The sequence below is a fragment of the Nicrophorus vespilloides genome, unplaced genomic scaffold (assembly GCF_001412225.1).
Source record: "Nicrophorus vespilloides isolate i.1.1-1 unplaced genomic scaffold, Nicve_v1.0, whole genome shotgun sequence".
Taxonomy (NCBI): Eukaryota; Metazoa; Arthropoda; class Insecta; order Coleoptera; family Silphidae; genus Nicrophorus; species Nicrophorus vespilloides.
Genome location: NW_017097632.1, coordinates 1 through 18889, shown reverse-complemented (window position 1 = coordinate 18889; position 18889 = coordinate 1). Strand labels below are relative to the sequence as shown.

The following is an 18889-nucleotide window of genomic DNA, read 5'->3' as shown; positions in this document are numbered from 1 at the left end:
ATAAAAATGTAATGTAATACAAATAATGGAGTGAATCTCTAGAAATAACTTTAAAATTGCTTCTAAAAACCACAAAATATGATAGTATTTCAAAAAAACAGGCGATTATTCATATTATGAGATTTGCATATGACTAAAAAACTTGCGGCTAAGTGACATGTACTGATTCTATTCCTTGGAATTTCCGCTTTGATAAGACCATTTATCTTAGGAATTGCATCAACCGCATGTTGTGCTGAATATACTCTTATATTCCCTATGGCTTTACCATTGCGTTGACATTTAGTTTATTACCCACATATTAATATTTAGTGCATTCTATTACTGTCCAAATACATATTAGTTGAGTAATAGCAAATCTGCGCATTATCAGCGCTAAAATATATATATTATATTTACATTAATTGGAGTAATATATATATTTATTGGGCAGTTTTTGATACGTAATTAAACTATTTATTGACCTCATAAATCCATGTAAATTGAACAATTTTTCACAATATTCGTACACCGTTTTAATATTCCCTTGCAACCTGGCAATTTTCTTTATTTTAAGTTGCCCAACATAAAAAACGTAATAATTATGTTACGTAGTCATACATCGGTTACGACCGGAGCCGAATTTAACCGGTTTCCAATTTAGCGGTTTTCTATCATCTCAAATCTGAAATTGAGAAACGCGCTGTTTCGTTGTTAGTTTTTACTAAAATACACATAATAATAGGCAAGGTTAGAAAGATCATTTATTTTTAAACTTTTCGGTATGCATTTGTATTAGTCTTTCATTTTACAATTAAATTTTTCGAATACTTCAAAATATTTGATTTCTGCCCTTTTAGGTAAATTTAGATTAATATAATTTTACCTAAAAAGGGTCGTTTGGCATTGATAGTATGATCGCAGATCGGAAAAATGCTGGTGCGCTGCCAAGTCGAAGGAGAGTGGAAATTTAGGATGGCATTTAGAAAGGCGCAGGAGGAAGGAAGACTCCGAGGAAGAAGAGGTGGCGGAGTTCGCTTTTTTTCTTATATCCTCGTCTTTCTTTTAAAAATATATATCAAGTACGTGTTCGCAGCTATTTGCTGCGATTCCGGCACTCGAAAGTCATCCGTCTTCTCTGCTCTCCTTCGCCTTTCCAAATTCATAAACACTTCCGATTATCCAGGATGGTGGTGTATTTTCGTGGCTTCATATTTATATTTGGAGGATTAGTGCGTTCGACCGAAGGGGCGGTTATTTTTGGCTTTGGTATATATACAAAAAAAAAAAGGAAGAAGAAAATCACGATCTGTGGGGAGTGAGGACGACGCGGGGGTGGCAAGTGGCGGCCTCAAAAAAACCGCTCCATCGGGATTCGATGGTATTTTAAATTACAGAAGTTCAGGCGATATTTCATTCTTTTCGTCGGATACAAGTATAAATCTCGATTTGGAACGTTATCAAATGCATTCGGTCTTTCCGAGCCCTCTTCTCGTTGTTGTTTTTTTTTTATCTCCCAATGCTAATTATTATTCGCAGAATCTCTTCGAAACGCTGAAAGTTATAAATAACCATTGCAGTTTTATTCCGACAGAGTGGTACTTCGATGTGACTAACGCCGTAAAACATTTTATTGGTGCCAAGATGGCTTGTTGTCATTTAAGTGTGTCTCTGTATATACGTTAAAGGGAGTGCAATAACCAAAAGCTATAACATATTTTATGATCGTTGTAGGCAACCAACTGAACTCTAAATCCCTTTGCCTTCCCGGCGGGAACGGGAGTGAACGGGAGCGCCATCCAGAAAGTGGCGATTCAAATTGCAAATCGCTTTCTGCACATATTTTCCCTTTATATCCAATATTGATCATCTGCAATAAACATAATGCTAAAGATTTATAACACATATGCACCAATCTTCCATTTATCATCATTGATCACACCAAGATACCAACCATAAACAAGAACTCTAAAGTCAATATCAAACTATGAAATATACCTAAATTTACTGGATAATACAATATTTATGAGATACCATTTTTATATTGTATTTACTACATATATCATTCTTAAATCTGATTTCATTCAAAAATGATTTATAAGAACGATTGTTAATAATGTATCAATTTTTATAAACTATTGTTCTTTCTAAATAAATCATTATGTTTGATAGTTCTTTAAGTTTTCAAATGAATGCTTTTTTTTACGTTCCCATTGCATTTGAATCGGGGCGATGAAATTCATCAATTTTCACTTTATTACCACACTTGTTGGTCGTTTTTGAATAATTGAATAGGGGGGGAGCTTTGTGCATTCCGCGAGTCCTTATGAATATTCACCATTTGGAGAGAATCCTGCGAGTTGTTGTATATATTATTTCATTTTTTTCCCTGTAATTTTACGCGGGCGAAACAAAGGATAACAAAAAAAATAAAGGACGTAGGGATTTCGCATTAGCTGGCCGTGCATAAAAAGCCAGGGAGAAAAAGGACAGCTTAGGTGTACGACAGGGGGTAACAGTAAAAACAGAACAGGAGGACGAACGTGTACACGAGTTTGTTGCATATTAGTAAATCGGAGATTAGTTTTATGGAATTAATTGCGTAATTTGTTGGATGTATTCCCGCGGGTCCGCCAGTTTATTATTAATTCGGGCCTTAATACGCCCCCCCTTAATCCTCTTAAATTGAGGGACCATAAATATTTTGCATGCCCTCACCCAACGAAACATCCACCTTTTTACTTAAAAAAAAACAGACGGAGTCAGGATTTTGTTTTGGAGGGCCTTTTCTCTACTCCCTTAGGAATCGTTGTTTTTTTTCTACTTCCTCCACCTCTCTTCGCTTCATATGCAATACGTATTTTACTAATCGCTTCAAGGGTGAGTTTCACGTGCTCACGACTAACATAAGAGAGAGAGAGAAAAAAACAAACGAGGGTGGATGCAACATCTGGTTGCTGATTTCCATGAAAATGTATGAATAGGGGTATAAAAATGTCTAGGTGTTTTCCGGGGCGTCCGACGTCGTCCCTTACATAAGGAAACCATCGGGGAATATTTCTCAAAGCCAATAAATTGAATCCGTTCCTGTACCCTCGCTTATTAGATTCCCTTCTGCCTTTTGGTCTCCCTTGGACTGGATGCTCTGGATCCCTCTTGCATCAGCAGCAACAGAGTGCTGCTAGTGGTATCGAGTGACTCAGTCGGGAGATTCACTTAATGCAATTCAATACGTAATCATTGCATGTTGTGCGTTGCGCGATCGGAGTAATTGGATTTCATTTTGAAACGAGGAATAAGAAGAGGGCAGAAGGAGGATTGGTTTGCAGCCGCAGGACTCTTGCCATTGCCAACATCCCTACTTTACTCAAGTTTCACACACAAAGCAGCTTTAATTAAATGTTTGGATATCGAAATCACCTGTTATATATATACAAACATTTTACTTACTTTTTTGTTGTTGAAAAACACTTGTGAGGATAAAATGAGAAATATACAACTTTAAATTGTGATTTATATATATTTTCCAAATATGCATATTGTCGAGTAATATACCAAAACGTTATCGAGTGTAAAAAGGAATTTGCAGTGTAAAAAACAGTTTGATTTTGAAGTGAAGTTACTGTTTAATTTATATATTTTTTCAGAGTTACCAATCTTTGAAATACGGTACAATTACATAAGCATGTGCCAAGAATTCGACCCTAGCACTAAGCTGTATCTAAACGTGGCATTACTTACATCCTGACTTTCGGACTTTGGCCTTTTCGCGTGGCAATATTTCATCGATCCAGGGCGCGATGCCAAACTAAGAAAATGATTTCGCTCAAGAGCAGCGCGTTATTGCTTCTCCATTTAATGATAAACCATAAATCGACTACGACTCCGACAAACGTTGATGTCTTTCTAGAAACGTCCGATATTTGATTTAAAAGTTTCCATCCACTTCTCTCGTTGCCTTTTTTAATAGCTATACATCAGATTCAGCAAAATTTGGAACTTTTATATTACTGACTATAAAAAAAAAACGCAACATTTGTAACTTCAAGAAAAGAAGGTTTGTCTTTTCGAGCAAAGCTAATTCAGGGAACACTGACCAAGTGGAAACTGCATCATCCGCTTCCTTCGAGGCGTTTTTGTAATCGAGAAAAGTTTTTTTTTTCCCCGTATTCATAAGAAACTTGCAAGGACGCGAGGGTGACGTTTCTCCCTTCCGTAGTAAAATAAAAACTTTTTAATGGATTCATAAAGTACGTTTAATTTCGCTGTCCGAAAGTGAAAAAAAAAAAAATAATAAAGCAGAAGTAAAATGAAGATGAAATAAACTTGGGGTTATAAACAATAAAACGTGGTTGCGCAATTGAACCGAGGGCGGTTGTAATTGATTTAATCAGAACCGCGATTTTCCAATGCGGTTCAATTAATTAGTTAATGCGCTCAATCGGGTTCGTGTAATTACGAAACCATTTACCGTTTTTGTGCGTCGATTTTGGGGAGGGAAAACCCCAACCACCCTCAGTCGTGTTTGGTACTCCGGTTTTTTGCGGTAGTTGCATTAGCGGTTGCTGTTTTCAAAATCGATCAATGAGAGAAGAGCCGAGGGGAGGAGAGAGCCGCACACGTTGCCATTATTCCTTGAACAATGGAATTTGGGCGACTGATCATCCGGAGAGATGAGCCTCACCTCGTGGAAATGGAAAGTGGCCGTTTGTAACATTCCGTTGGAAAGGTCATCGCGGTGTGCAAATTGGAAACGAATACAGATGTAGATTGGTATCGCGGACACAAATTGTGATTAAGGGCTACACTTTGGAATGGGTTGCAGGGAGACACAAAAAAAAAGGGATGAGAGGTATCGGAAATCAATTTCGATTGCTTCAATTGCCTTGCAGATAGATATGGCCCTGCGTTGTAGCAGATATATTGCTATCGATCATATGTATACGTGGCATTAAATGGATTTTATCAACAATTGCATATTGGATCGCAATCGGGAGTCGATAAATAAAGGCATCCGATTGGCCGGAAAACTTAAATTGCAACTCCGAAACAGCGCAAATTTGTTGCGTGCTATTATAATTGAATCGTTTCCAATTCAGGAGATGCTTATACGAATATTCAGGAATAGTATACCATTTGCATTAATTGCAATTCATAATGCTCTCTCTATCAATAATGTTTAATTGTTTCCATGTACAGTCCAAATCCTGAAAAATCAGGACGTTTGATCACCCTAAAAATGGTACACCATTTGCATTTGTTGCAATTTATAATGCTGTATATACGGGTTTGCAATTTTCTATATAATCTGTACGTCGGTTGCGTGGCGTGCCGCATGACGCTTTGCACACAGTATTATTTATATCAGAATTGTTCTCCTGTTGTATGCGTGTCGAATGGAGGGAACTTAGCTACACGCCAACACGCAATTTTCGTGCAAAAAGTGTATAACGATTTACGGATTTATAATGTGTCCTAAATAAACAGGAATCATTAAATTCAGTATTCGGCCGGATTTTGGGGTTTGTTTTGTTTTGTTATTTATTTGTTTTTTTCCCAACGACTACTATCCGCGCGCAATATTAATCTCGACGCCCCAGCAAAACTTTCGAATGAACAGCCATCAATCACCATCCATGGCATGTTCGAATCTCTTTATTTGCATTATTAATTAAATCCTGTCGCTGATTGACGTGTGTTTTGCGCTCATATTGAAACCGCAACGTTTGCTTTTGTCTTTCAGATATTTGAAGACTATTACCATTTCGCATCGAAAGGTCCTGTGAAGAGGTCCCTGGACCAGCACCATACCAAGAGGATTGCATTGGCTGTAGATACTAGGATCCGATGGGCGAAGCAGCAGGTGGCGAAGAGCAGGAGGAAACGCGATTACGTGCTGATCGATACCGATCCTAAATGGCCGTCGATGTGGTATTTGGTAAGGATCCGCTTTTGAATAATCCCCGTGAGCTAATAAGTAATGAACGTTCGTCTCGTCTTTCGAACAGAACCGTGGCAACGGTCTCGATATGAACGTTATCCCGGCTTGGCTCGAAGGCATCACCGGGAAAGGTGCCGTCGTCACGATCCTCGACGATGGCTTAGAAAAGGATCATCCGGATTTATTTCACAACTATGTAAGCTATACTTCAATTATTTGCGATTCGGCGGAGCACCAGTTGCAAGTGAGCATCGATCAATCAATCAATACATTTCTTTTGAAAATGGTTTAGGACCCGATGGCTTCGTACGACGTAAACAACCAGGACTCCGATCCGAGTCCTAGATATGACATGATCGATTCGAATCGCCACGGGACTCGTTGCGCCGGTGAGGTTGCCGCAACTAGTAACAACTCTGTTTGCGCCCTCGGTGTTGCCCATGGGGCCCAAGTTGGAGGTGTCCGGATGCTGGATGGAGATGTCACCGATGCGGTGGAGGCTAGATCTCTTAGTTTGAACCCCCATCACATTGATATTTACAGCGCCTCTTGGGGTCCGGACGACGATGGAAAGACAGTGGATGGACCTGGAGAATTGGCCACCAGGGCTTTCATGGAAGGGGTCTCCAAGGTAATGAACTAATTTGGAGATGTAACCTGAACTGGAATGAGGTTGTGCGTTACAGGGTCGGAAAGGTAAAGGTTCAATCTTCGTTTGGGCTTCTGGAAACGGTGGTCGGGATCACGACAACTGCAATTGCGATGGTTACACCAATTCAATCTATAGTTTGTCAATCTCGAGCGCCACGGAAAAGGGAAACGTACCTTGGTACAGCGAGGCTTGCAGCTCGACGTTGGCATCCACGTACAGCAGCGGTGCTGTTGGTGAGAAGCAGGTGGTAACTACAGATCTTCATCATTCGTGTACAAGCAGCCACACCGGGACAAGTGCTTCTGCTCCTTTGGCCGCAGGCATCTGTGCCCTTGCTCTAGAAGCGAACCCTAATTTAACTTGGCGCGATATGCAGCATATTGTGGTCAGGACTGCTCGACCGCAGCGTCTTAGGGCTGAGGATTGGCAGACCAACGGTGTAGGCAGAAACGTTTCTCACAGCTTCGGCTACGGCTTGATGGATGCCCATGCCATGGTGCAATTAGCTAGGAAATGGATAACGGTTCCGGAGCAGCACAAATGCGAGATCCCCGCACCTCAGGTGGAAAGGTGAACGAACGCACGAAGGGATCACATTTGCATTGAAATGCTAATGCAAACATTTGTTTGTTTGTTTTTCGTTGTGTTTTCAGGACCATCCCTCCGAAGAGTACGGTGGTGTTGCAGCTGCAAGTGTCCGAGTGTCACGGTGTGAATGTCCTTGAGCACGTCCAGGCGAAATTGAGCATTTTTTCGCACAAACGTGGAGATCTGCAAATCCAACTGACATCTCCGATGGGCACGCGAGTGACCCTTTTGGCGCACAGGTTTGCATCATACATCTACTTGCTTTCCACTTTATTTTTATGTTTTGTGCTCTATCTATATCTATCGACAATTGCTGAAAACAAATGTAGGATTCACGATGTTTCCCGCTCCGGCTTCACGCACTGGCCTTTCATGTCCGTCCACTCTTGGGGCGAGTCTCCCTTCGGCACTTGGCAACTAGAAATACGCAATGACGGCCTGCTAGGTAACAATGGTAACAGTCGAATACTTATTTTTTTTTGTTGTTCATCCATGCGCCGCCGCCCCTTGTCACAGGGGTGAGGCGGCATTCGGATCGCTCATCACTAACATATCTACCAATCCACATATCCTTTCCCAATGAGAAAGAGAGAAAGAGTAAAAGACAGAAACAAAAAAAGAAAAGAATAGAAGAACTAACTGTTATTCAGCAGCATTAACAATACTAATTCACTTGCAGGCCGTGCGACGCTTCAAAATTGGTCGCTCGTGTTATACGGCACAAAAACCTTAAGCCAGAACGATGTGGAAACGCAAAAGTCGAGCAGCAAAAGCAAAAGCTCGTCGAAAAAGAAAAAGCAGAAGCAGAAGTCGAAAGGGCAGAAGGCGACGAGTGCGTCCCCATTTCCGCCGTCGACCTCCAAAAAGGGCAAATCGCAATCGGGAGGTGGCAGGTGGAACTCGAAGTTGAACACTGCCGCCCCCAAAACCAACCAAATCGGCGCCAAAAGCCAGACGAAACCGTTCGTCTCTTCGTTCTACTACGCGGTCAACAGCAAACTTAACGAATTCGCGAAAAACATCACGATCACCTATCCCGTCATGATTCCGGCACGCGAATTCGAAAAGACACGCGTCGACTACCGCAAAATACAGAAACAAAAGGAAATTAGCCGGGACATTAACTCGAACCGGAAAAATTTCACGCCTCGCCCAAACTCTTCCGATCAATTGCTCAATATTACAAAAGGAAGAAAGACCACTGGTAAATAGAACAAACAAACAAAATAATCATAAAATATAAATATATGATTTGCATGGTTTTTTTTTCTTATTATACTTCCTAAAATATACAGCGTGTCAAAGAAATCTAGTTTTTTTTTTTTTTTGAAATATTGCTAACATTAACGTTTTCCCCATAACACTTCATTTAGAAAAAGAACTACTAAAAATTCTATTAATGTTATCAATATAATAATAAATACAAATATAACGATTTAATTGATTGTTTTTAATTTGAAAGATTAAAATTGTTTGTTTTTATTTTATTTGAAATAATCATTCTTGAGATTCTCTACATGTCATCAATCATTATAATATTGTCTTAATTCTAGATGTATTTAACATTCTGTATATGATTAAATATTTATATAACACCCAGCAGTAAAAGCAAGCGAAAAGGACATTTTTAAAGTTATATTTTGTGTTTTCCGTAACATTCCACTCGTAGTTGGTTTTCTTGCCTAAAGTAGAAATTGGCGCACACAACCCACCCCCACGTTGTTTCATTTGATTCATTTGTTGTTGTTTATTTTTTTTGTGTTTTTTTTTATAATTTTTTTATACATATATATGTATATGTACGTATATATAAATATATGTAAATTTGTATTTTGATGCTATACAGTAGCTGTATTTAGCGGCTGAAAGGTTAATCAGAAGAAATACAGAAGTTTTCCTGATTTTAGCGGCCGCTATTAGCGCTTGGGATTTGGTCCTGTATGGAACTGCGAGCCCTCCGGCGGCGGATAGCAAGGGCGTACAAACTCTGGCGGCGAAGCAGCCGCCCCCAGTGAAGGGAGGCAATAAGAACGACGACGATTTCGAGCATAATTCGATTGATACAGACGTGCCGCCAGGGTGGAAATCAAACGCGAAGGTAAGTTTCTCGGCGGCATTCCTTCACTTGCAATCATAATCATCATCCATCGTCTGTTCGTAGATCCACAAGGAGACGTCGCAGGTCGAAGATCTAGCCCCGGAGATAAACACGCTGAACGGTTGTCAAAAATCCAGGGGATATTTATGTATAGGTTTGTTAACTGCCTTAACTATTTACTATTCCTACTGCAACAATCTTATGGTCGCTGTATCGCAACTACTAACGTTTCTACTTAATTCAATAATGATCATTGGTGCATATGTGTGGAGCCATGGTAAAAATGCTGCTGTGGGTTCTATTAAAGAAAATTCTGACAACAATATCCAATTAAATGAAGAGACGCGTCGTTGTCGTCCGGATGCAACTGCCGATGGGATACGTCGTCCATCAAGATTTGAATATCGTTGCTGCCAGACGGTTAGATGCGAACGCGCTAATCCTCAATCGCCTGGCTGCGATTGATTCAAACTTCAATAGCAGTTTCGTTACGAGACGACCTCGTAAAACAAACAAACAAACAAAGAAACAAAAGAAAATAATAACAGAAGCAAAATACGATTTTCGATAAATTTTCATTCTTTTCCATTCTTATTTTTTGTTTTTCTTATCCCAAAACGATACTATTTTTACTATTACTATTTATCTAATTGGTTTACTTAATTTAGCATAATTAATTTCAATTAACAAATTTTATAGGTGTATATATATATAATATATGGTATATGATGATTGAGATGGCGGTGTCACCGATGAGATTTTTGTTTATTTTTTATCTCGTAACTTAATATTTCACTTAACTAGTTTTATTACGTTTCGTTTCTTCGGGAGAGGAAGTCTAATGCTATCGACGAGCTTTCCCTGAATTGCATTTAGGGTTTGATTTTTTGTTTAACTTCTTTGTCCGCAGTATGACTTACTGGTGATGAGTGTGCCAAATTTTTGTTTGTTACACGATGGTAAATGCAAAACGCGATCGAATGATCACAAATAATAACAACAATAATTAAACGAAAATACACTTAATAATAAGTGCAATTTAACCGGAAGTTGATCCACGGATCATTTTGCAATTGATTGATCTCCGAATTTCAAATAAATATAGTTATATTGATAATTAGATAGACGAAAATAACCTACGTGTGCGTGTTTAATGATTTTGTTCACTTCCTCTATACTCGATCTATCTGTGTTACCAAACGTTGTTTTCTTCGTTAATTTTTCCATTTCACGTCTTCTTCTCAACTGTATTACTATGTCTACTATATCTTTATGTATCTGGAAGATGGGAATGCATTGGAAGACTCTTCACTCAGTTAAAGTGTCGTTCTGTGATGCTTCATACTATTAACCTTCGATTTCCTCACTCTTGGTTTCATATCTTTAATTTAGCTGTTGGGGTTTAGTATAATAATAATATTAATAATAATAATAATACTTAAATATATAAATATGATTAAAATCATTCTAGAGTGTTGTACCAAAATATACTAAATGTGAGATGGCCCACTATAAAAGTAATAATAATAATAATATATGAACAGAAACGTAATAAGAAATGAAAAGAAAGGAAAACATTCTACACATATTTAATACATATCTCATTTGATTGTGATTGGTTTTGTTTGTCTCTATGTTCGTTATATAATCCTCTTCTCGAATGGTTTATTTCATATCATTACAATATTTGCTGTGATTTTGTTTTTTAATTATGTAAATATGTTGATAGTCTCCAATAGTTTTATAAATAAATAACACAATGGTAGTTCCTCTATATTACATATAATCGTTTACACGCACTCGAATGCGAATTTTGCGTGCGTGCAAACATTAATTGACAATTCTTAATTAAGAGATATGTAACGACTTAACTTTACTTAACTTTTGTTCGGTGATTTCGTTCACTTAAACTTACATTATTTTAGCTCAAGTAAATATGATGAATGAGTGACTTATGTTTATAGTAAATACTCGTATATACAAAAAAAAAAAGAATAAACATGATTACTAATTATAATGTATATACATATATGTGTATATTGATACATACATGTATACACATATACAAATATGACGGAAACAAAGGAAACTCTTTTTTAGCTTTAGGAATTCCAACAAATAGTCCTAAAGGCCTAGTCTTAGCTGGTCTGTTGGCGCCTTGACACCTTGTACTTAACATCAAATTTTTTCCAAAGGTATCGGAACCCAGCAGACTAGCTGAATACTCATTATACTGATATGTTGTTAAAATACATGTAAAAAAAAAAACCTATTTGTAAAACTATTTAAAAAAAAAACTATATATATAATAAATAAATATATAATAATATTGAAATCTGAGAACAAGAATAAATGGTGGCTAAAATTCCATGTTGTTTTGTTGTTTTGTTATATTTACTGTTCGCTCATCGCCATTGTCGCTTTAAGGTAAGTGAGTTTGTCAGTGTGATTGTGCATGAACCTTTTTGTTTTTAATTGGTTATTTGTTGTCAGATTTTATCCACCTAATCACACTAACGGATAAAGGAATGGGCTTACGTAATTGTTTTGTTCTTCTCTGTTTCGTTTTCGTTTCGTTTTCTTCTCACACCGTACCATGTAATGCCATTATTATTTATTTTCTATTAAACTTTCTGTTGTTGTTGTTGTAATTTGTAGTCATCGGTGATTTATTTTCTTTTCAGTATGCATGGAGAATTTGTTTTTATTTGACGGAATGTGTGCGCCACAATGCCCTGAAAACTTTTTCCCAGTAGTGTATGTAGGTGGTAATGAGAAGGCAGAGGACTCTAGCCCAGCTCTGAATTACTGCAACCCGTGCCATTACAGTTGTAAATCCTGTAACGGCAGCAACGACTACGATTGCAACGATTGCTATCCCGATGCCGTTCTTTTCACAAGGACAAAGGACGAATCCTACTGCTATCCGAACTCCATGATGTACTCTTTGAACGAGATCGATTGGTACTATGGTATTCTGATCTTCGTTCTCGTTTTGGTCGCCCTCGGGTTAGCCATTGCCCTTTTCGTGTACTGCATTAGGAGCAAACCAAATAGGGGTGACTTCATGAAAATGAACACCTACAAGAATATCAGAAACATTGAGAGGAAGGTCAAATCCGCAGTTTACAGCGACAGTGAATGAATTTGTGATATATCTACTTGTTTAATTACAAGCCCAGCACTTCTTTAACTATCATCAAATCGTACCAAAGTCGACAAATTTGCCTTAACTTCAAAACTACCCTTATCTTGTTTAATAAAAAAATCTCCAATTAATTGCAATTTAATTAACTAAACTCAAAAACGTAGCTTAAAATAGATGATAGTTAAAGATGGGTTTTGTTATAGTTCTGGGACTATAATTTCTACTTTATTCTTTTTTTTTTTGTTAGTTAATGTGTTTTATTGATGTTGAGACTAAGGCCCCACCATTTTCGCTCTTTTCTTTAATTATCTTAACCTCGGGTTAGTCAAAGCAAAAGAAAAGAACGGAAATAAGTAAATTAAGTGTAGATGTATATTTTTCTAATTTTTAATAACATACATGTATATGTTTGTACACATGTGTTAGAAGGAGTGCTTCAATTCGCGGGTCGATTATGTAAACTGTTTTATTTTTTATTTTTCTTTCTCTGGAAAATTGACTCGTGTGAAATGCAGTCAAGTGATATACGACGCAATACGCTGAAAATGCTTATTCAGTCGATGCATAACACTTACATTTCAACAACAACAAAAAACCCGCATTCTCCCTCCAAACTTAAATGTAACATAGATTTTCCTAAATAAAATACGACTTGTTTGTTTCTTAATTTCTTAATTATAATTTAGTTACTTTTAAAATACTGCGCATTTTCCCAAAACAACATTAGCCATTTGTTTTGACAAGTTTGCAAATATTGGGAACGTGTCGATAGTATTTAAACTTTGATATTATATCTGAGGTCTAAAGGCAAAGCAGCTATTAATAGGTTTCTTGAATTTGGTACTCTTATCCACAGTTCAATGGAATTTTCAGAATTCAATAATGTTGTGATAATATCTAAATTAAAGTATATCAATTAAGAAATTATTTTTATTAAATTCAATTAGCATAAAATTAATATAATAACCGTTATTATAGAAAGTAGATACTATCAAATAAAGCCATTGACGTAAGAAAATTCTTAGAATCCTTTAGGCTGTGAGTTAAGTCAGGATTAAAGGAAGCCTTTCCTTTTTCTAAGTCTTCTAAAAAAAACAAGTAAAAAAACTCATTTTACAACTTATATTTAAAATTCCTTTATTGTATTTATGTTTTGGACCAAGAAAATTTTGTATAAAGAAATACAGCAACTAACGTTACCTGGATTTTCAACTTCGTCTGTACATGTTTTAAATAATAAATGGAACAAAAACTGGAATTCAATTGATTTTCTAATTAAATAAAACATTAATAAATAACCTATTGTTAATAATTAATTAATAGTTTAACATGGCTAAACTTACGTAGATTCAAGTAAGGAATCAGTGGTAGATGATTTATAAAATTGAATGAAGCAATGAAATAAATGGACACAAAATAAACAAAAATGTCTGAATATTAATTTGTTTTTTTTAATTTTTTTATTACACACGCCTTATTTACACGTTCTCCTTTTTGCATAAAATTTGCGAGTTGTAGCAAATTTTCGAAAATGCTTATTTGACATTTATCGATTACTACGACTTTTCAATTTGTTGCTTTAAATAGAAATTATTTGTAATGATTACATTTTACTTAATCTTTTGATATTTTCATTAATTATAATATTATGAACAATTTAAATTTAACAAAGTATTAATAATTGGTTAATACCTTGTGAAAGGTTGATTGCTTTATGAATTAGTGAATTTATCTAGATGAGGTAATCAGAATTGATAATGAGAAAGAAAGTGGATAATTGGAATTCAAAAAATTTACAGCTATGTATAGAGCTTTGAAGCAATCAAAGATTAAGGCCAAAAATTATAATTGGGAAAGGTTTATCGAAGAAGTAGTTGAAATTAGGTCTTTCGCTTTTGATTCGCTCGAAGAAACGTTGATCGAGATTTATGAGATTTATCAGAGCAAGAATCTGTTTCTCTTTTTTTTTTCTAAAGAATTTTGGTCATGCCAGAAACTGGAGTGGGTGTGTGTGTGTGTGTAAGAGCCGAAATACAGTTTTGTGACCTGAAAGAAGGTCGTATCTGAGTGCGGCCGGCGGCGGTAGCATAGGAAATTCAAAATGAATTTCAAGATTCAAAAAAAGGATTATGTGAAAGTATTGATTTGGCGCCTTGGGATTTTGCGGATTTTAATGTTGGTAATATGTATGGATAGGGGCGGTTCCATTTATAACGCGCATGCGAATGCATAGGATTGGTCATTATTCCACGCTGGCTGTTCCGTGAGTGAGCATCTATACTGGTTCGGCAGTGATCCATTGGGTAGGCCACGAACATATTGCGACACTACTTGAGGCATTGCGTCCAACCAAATCTGCCGGATTTGTAGTCGCGAGTGGACATACATACGGTGACTATAAATAACGCGCTACGAAGAAGACATCAGTGTTGTTGATATGAAAAGGAAAATCCAATAAGATGTCCCATCTTTTCGACTACTTTGTTAAGGGCGATGCGAACATGGACGTAAGCTCAATTCTTACTGACGACATCAACAATATGGATATCCCATTAGGATTCGAGAACTCTGAGTACATGGTAAAAGTCTTTTTATATCTGACCCATATAATGCAATACCCCTTTGTGCAGAAGTCCGGAACTGCATTTTCCAAACCAAAACGGCACTAAAATTTACAAGCTGTGTGGTGCCGGATTGTTATCTGTTATGCTGTCTATTAGACATTTAAATATTTGAGATTAGATTCCCGAATAATACTATTATCACATACAGCGTAATTATCTTATTTACTTAAATATACAAATACTCCTGTCAATTTGCATAGAGGTCAAAGAAGACCCTAGTAATTTGCCTTTACAGAACTAATGTTTCTTTCTTTTCTGTATTTCCAACAGAGCTCAGATTTCTTTGATTCTGTTTTGTCTATGGAAAAGCAGAATCTTGATGTCTTGGATGACAACCTGCTTGATGCCAGCTATGAGTTCAATTCTAATGAGAACACTGTGCAGTCCCCATTGCACAGTGCAGTCTCTTCCTCAGACAACAGCTCCATGGATGAACAAAACTTCAATATGATGAATATGAACAATATGTAAGCATATGTTGTTAACCTAACAATCCCATGTGTTCTCTAAATTACATGATAAACCTGTTTGTATGACCTTTCACTTTGCTAAAAAGAAATTTGTATCAGCATTTCTAATTTCCATACTTTTACTTTAATCCAGTTCACCCATTTCTTTCACTATAAACAAGTTTATTTGTAATTTATGCATCTTTTTTTTAAATAATTCCTATTTGTTATTGTATCCCTGTTTCAGTACATTATTTGGAAATGAAAATAGCGAAACGCTTAAAGGAGACGATTTCTTATCTTTATTCGGACAAGAGCCTACTTTGCAGAATAACATAAATGATTTGATTGGTGTCACTAATCCACCAAAAGTTGTTATTCGTCAACCTAATAATAACACAAAGAAAGTTATTGTTTCAAAACCAATAAACACACAAAGTATAACTTAATTAGCCTCACGTCGAAATGTATTATTCATTTGACATTGTATCAATTTGCAGGTAAAAAGGGATTCCAACCTGGAAAGAAACAAGTCATTAGGGTCCAATCTATATCTGGAAATGGAAGGTATAAACAACTTCGGCAAATCAAATTTCACCTTGCATTAGTCTTTTCAATTATTCATTAATCACATGCACCTATCGAAACATTAGCTACTAACGGTAAATCGATAAAAGAAACGAATAATTCAACGTTATTACGAAAATCGATATTATCAGTTATTTTTATATCATACAAACATATCAATTTCATACATTGTATTCTAAACTATTTGTTACATAAAAAAAAGATATGCAGAAAAAGCTTCTTCATTATGAAATTGAAGTTGCTTAAATTTTGTCTGAAACATTGATCACTAAATCACATAAACATATATATTAGCAACTGTGAATTCAATTAGCACAAACTTAATGTATACTAATAAAATTGTAGATCTTTACTGCTGCCGGTCAATGTGAAAAATATGAAAAAGTTTAAAATCATAAACGCGAATGATTTGAAAATGGACAGCATAAAGGTTTTGCCGGCAACCTGTCAACAGGTGATTAAGAAAGTTGAACAGTATGCCGCCTCCACTTCTTCGGAGTCAGTCGATGGTAATCTCAAATATAGCGTCTCCTCGAAGTAGTCACTAAAAAAAACAATTTGTTGACAGTTTCAGATATTGAGGTTGACATCGAAAATCTAGGAAGCGAGAGAAGCTATCCGCCTTTGGAGTTAACTGCGGAAGAAAAGAGATTGCTTTTCAAGGAAGGTATCAAGCTACCGACACACTATCCGCTTACCAAAAATGATGAGAAGGAACTGAAGAGGATCAGGAGGAAGATCCGCAACAAGATCTCTGCACAAGATTCGCGTAAACGCAAGAAGGAGTACGTCGATCAGCTGGAAGAAAAGTATGGAGGATTTTTAACATCGAGTGGGCGTTTTTTTTGTATTAATTGCTTTGTCATTCAAGGGCTAGGCGTACCGATGAGGAGAATGAAATTTTAAAGAAGCGCGTTAAGTTGCTTAATAAAGAAAATACCAAACTTTATGAGCAACTAAAGAAACTGCAGGAGCTCCTGTTCAGTTCGTCTAGCAAGGCTACGCCTACGACGTGCTTGATGATCGTACTGTTCTCTACACTCTTAGTCTGCTTACCGAACATTAAAACGTCCGATAAGAGCGAATTAGAAATCGGGGACCAACAGCTGATCTCGGCTAGAAGAGCCCTGTTATTCAACACACTCAGTAAGTTAATCTTATCACGATGCCAAGTGCATATCAATATTTTCTTTAAATTTAGATAAGGATGAGGATGATCAAAGCCTCGAGGAGTTTTTGGTGTTTAATAAAGAGGAGGAGATGCGTTTCGATGAGGAAGAGAAGGAGAACGGAACAAATGCGTTCGTTAAGTATTTAGGAGATCTGTCCAAGAAGTATGAGGGTCTCATAAAGTCGAATTGCACGGAAATTCTTCAGGGCGGGTCGCTGCATGACTTCTGCAAAAAGCACGAGGACGAGTTCAAGCTTGCCTTACAGAATTTGCGATCGTTCATGGAGACGAGCAAATCGGAGGATAAGAAGTTCATAGAACCGGACATATCCGACGACGAAGGCGAGATCATGCCAATAAGACGCAGCTCGTACTTGTCAGACGACGATGATCCGCCGACTAAAAAGATACGCATATCCAGCGAGAATTTGGACTACGATAAGGCAAGTCCGGATTCGATTTTGGAATTCGAAGTCAAGTCCAAGGAGCCGAAAACTTTAAATTTATCTAAAGGTTTTCAAATCTAATGTGTTTGGAGCATGCAGACACGGCTGGCGAAGAGGTCGCCGATTTATTGTTTTGGACATCATAAAATGATGTTTTGTTTCAAATTTTATTATATTGTTGCACTATGTTCGGTGTATATTTTATATTTATGTATATAGAAATTTTCTTTTTAGTGATCTTTCCACTTACATTTTAAGATAAATCTTAATTACTCACGATGTAAATACGCACCCTTAGTCTATAATTTCGTTTTGTTTCCTCTATGTTCTTTCATTCTCTCGGTTACTTACATAATTATATACATATGTAATAGATAGAGTAACTGTTCCATATATGATATATGATGCATTCTAGAAGAAACTACGATATAAATATATAGATTATAAATGTAATAAGATAGGTTTAATTGGTGCGATTTTAATTTGTGCTTTTCTGTGAATTTTTAAAGACTGGAGAGTAGACGCAATTTCACTTTTATTTGTGCAATGGATTATTATTTTTTATGAATAAATTTATTTAAAAATTATGAAAAATTACAGATTATACTAATAAAAATATATAATAAATGTTACACAAGCCACGAAAACTGCGTTCTTAGATTGCCCACAATCACAGAGCGTACACGCTTTATCACGTTACGCTGCAACGATTGTATATGTAACTAAATTATCTAATCGCAATTAGTACTATCTGCTTATATTTCAACAGATATTGAGAATATTCTACAGCATGTTACAGTTAAACGCATATATATATATATATTTATGTTATGTCATCCATTACAATAATCAATGCAAATTACTTGTAAATGAACATATAATAAAGAATACCTGGGATAATAAATAGTATGGGTTATAACAGTGATTCTCAAAGTGAGGGTTGTAATATATTTGGGGGGTCGCAAAAAATATTGACAGATCAATCTTAGTTGTTTTTCTACGTCAGCGTTTTCCAAACTGTGCGGCGCGCCTCCCTGTGGAGGCATGGACTAAGGGGAGGCGCGAATATTAGTAGCAGTGAGCAATTTTCCAAATATCTGCTAAAGTATAGATACATTAGTGTGCTCTTGTCCATATTACTGTAATACGCGTTCAAAGTTGAAAAATTTAAATTAGAACGTTTGAAAAAGCAGTGTTTTTACATT

At 36.5% G+C, this 18889-nt stretch overlaps 2 protein-coding genes across 5 annotated transcripts in view; both read left to right on the top strand.

The window, feature by feature from the left end:
• LOC108560582 (furin-like protease 1) overlaps nucleotides 1-13081 on the top strand; it is a 49893-nt gene extending 36812 nt beyond the window's left edge. The window contains exons 3-12 of one of the 4 annotated variants that reach the window (XM_017918204.1): nucleotides 5723-5917; nucleotides 5988-6116; nucleotides 6213-6551; nucleotides 6607-7142; nucleotides 7226-7399; nucleotides 7490-7605; nucleotides 7840-8364; nucleotides 9068-9258; nucleotides 9322-9412; nucleotides 11943-13081. In XM_017918204.1, the coding sequence (XP_017773693.1) occupies nucleotides 5723-5917; nucleotides 5988-6116; nucleotides 6213-6551; nucleotides 6607-7142; nucleotides 7226-7399; nucleotides 7490-7605; nucleotides 7840-8364; nucleotides 9068-9258; nucleotides 9322-9412; nucleotides 11943-12403 (2757 nt within the window). In that variant the 3' untranslated portion in view covers nucleotides 12404-13081. Of the gene's footprint in view, nucleotides 1-5722; nucleotides 5918-5987; nucleotides 6117-6212; nucleotides 6552-6606; nucleotides 7143-7225; nucleotides 7400-7489; nucleotides 7615-7839; nucleotides 8365-9067; nucleotides 9259-9321; nucleotides 9413-11942 lie in introns of all 4 variants that reach the window. The other 3 variants (XM_017918202.1, XM_017918206.1, XM_017918205.1) reach the window with 3 other exon arrangements.
• Nucleotides 13082-14639: 1558 nt separating this feature from the next.
• On the top strand, nucleotides 14640-18613 carry LOC108560584. The gene is made up of 8 exons (XM_017918208.1): nucleotides 14640-14985; nucleotides 15301-15497; nucleotides 15727-15917; nucleotides 15980-16046; nucleotides 16413-16576; nucleotides 16636-16876; nucleotides 16939-17213; nucleotides 17269-18613. Exons 1-8 carry the CDS (start codon nucleotides 14866-14868, stop codon nucleotides 17763-17765), a joined length of 1752 nt encoding a protein of 583 aa, XP_017773697.1. The 5' UTR covers nucleotides 14640-14865; the 3' UTR covers nucleotides 17766-18613.
• Nucleotides 18614-18889: the final 276 nt, after the last annotated feature.

Bases quoted from the DNA above. Each gene is read 5' to 3' on its own strand.
- LOC108560584 (XM_017918208.1), top strand. From the start codon at position 14,866: ATGTCCCATCTTTTCGACTACTTTGTTAAGGGCGATGCGAACATGGAC. The intron at 14,986-15,300 runs GTAAAAGTCTTT...TATTTCCAACAG, and splicing joins TCGAGAACTCTGAGTACATG to AGCTCAGATTTCTTTGATTC. The intron at 16,047-16,412 runs GTATAAACAACT...ATAAAATTGTAG, and splicing joins TCTATATCTGGAAATGGAAG to ATCTTTACTGCTGCCGGTCA.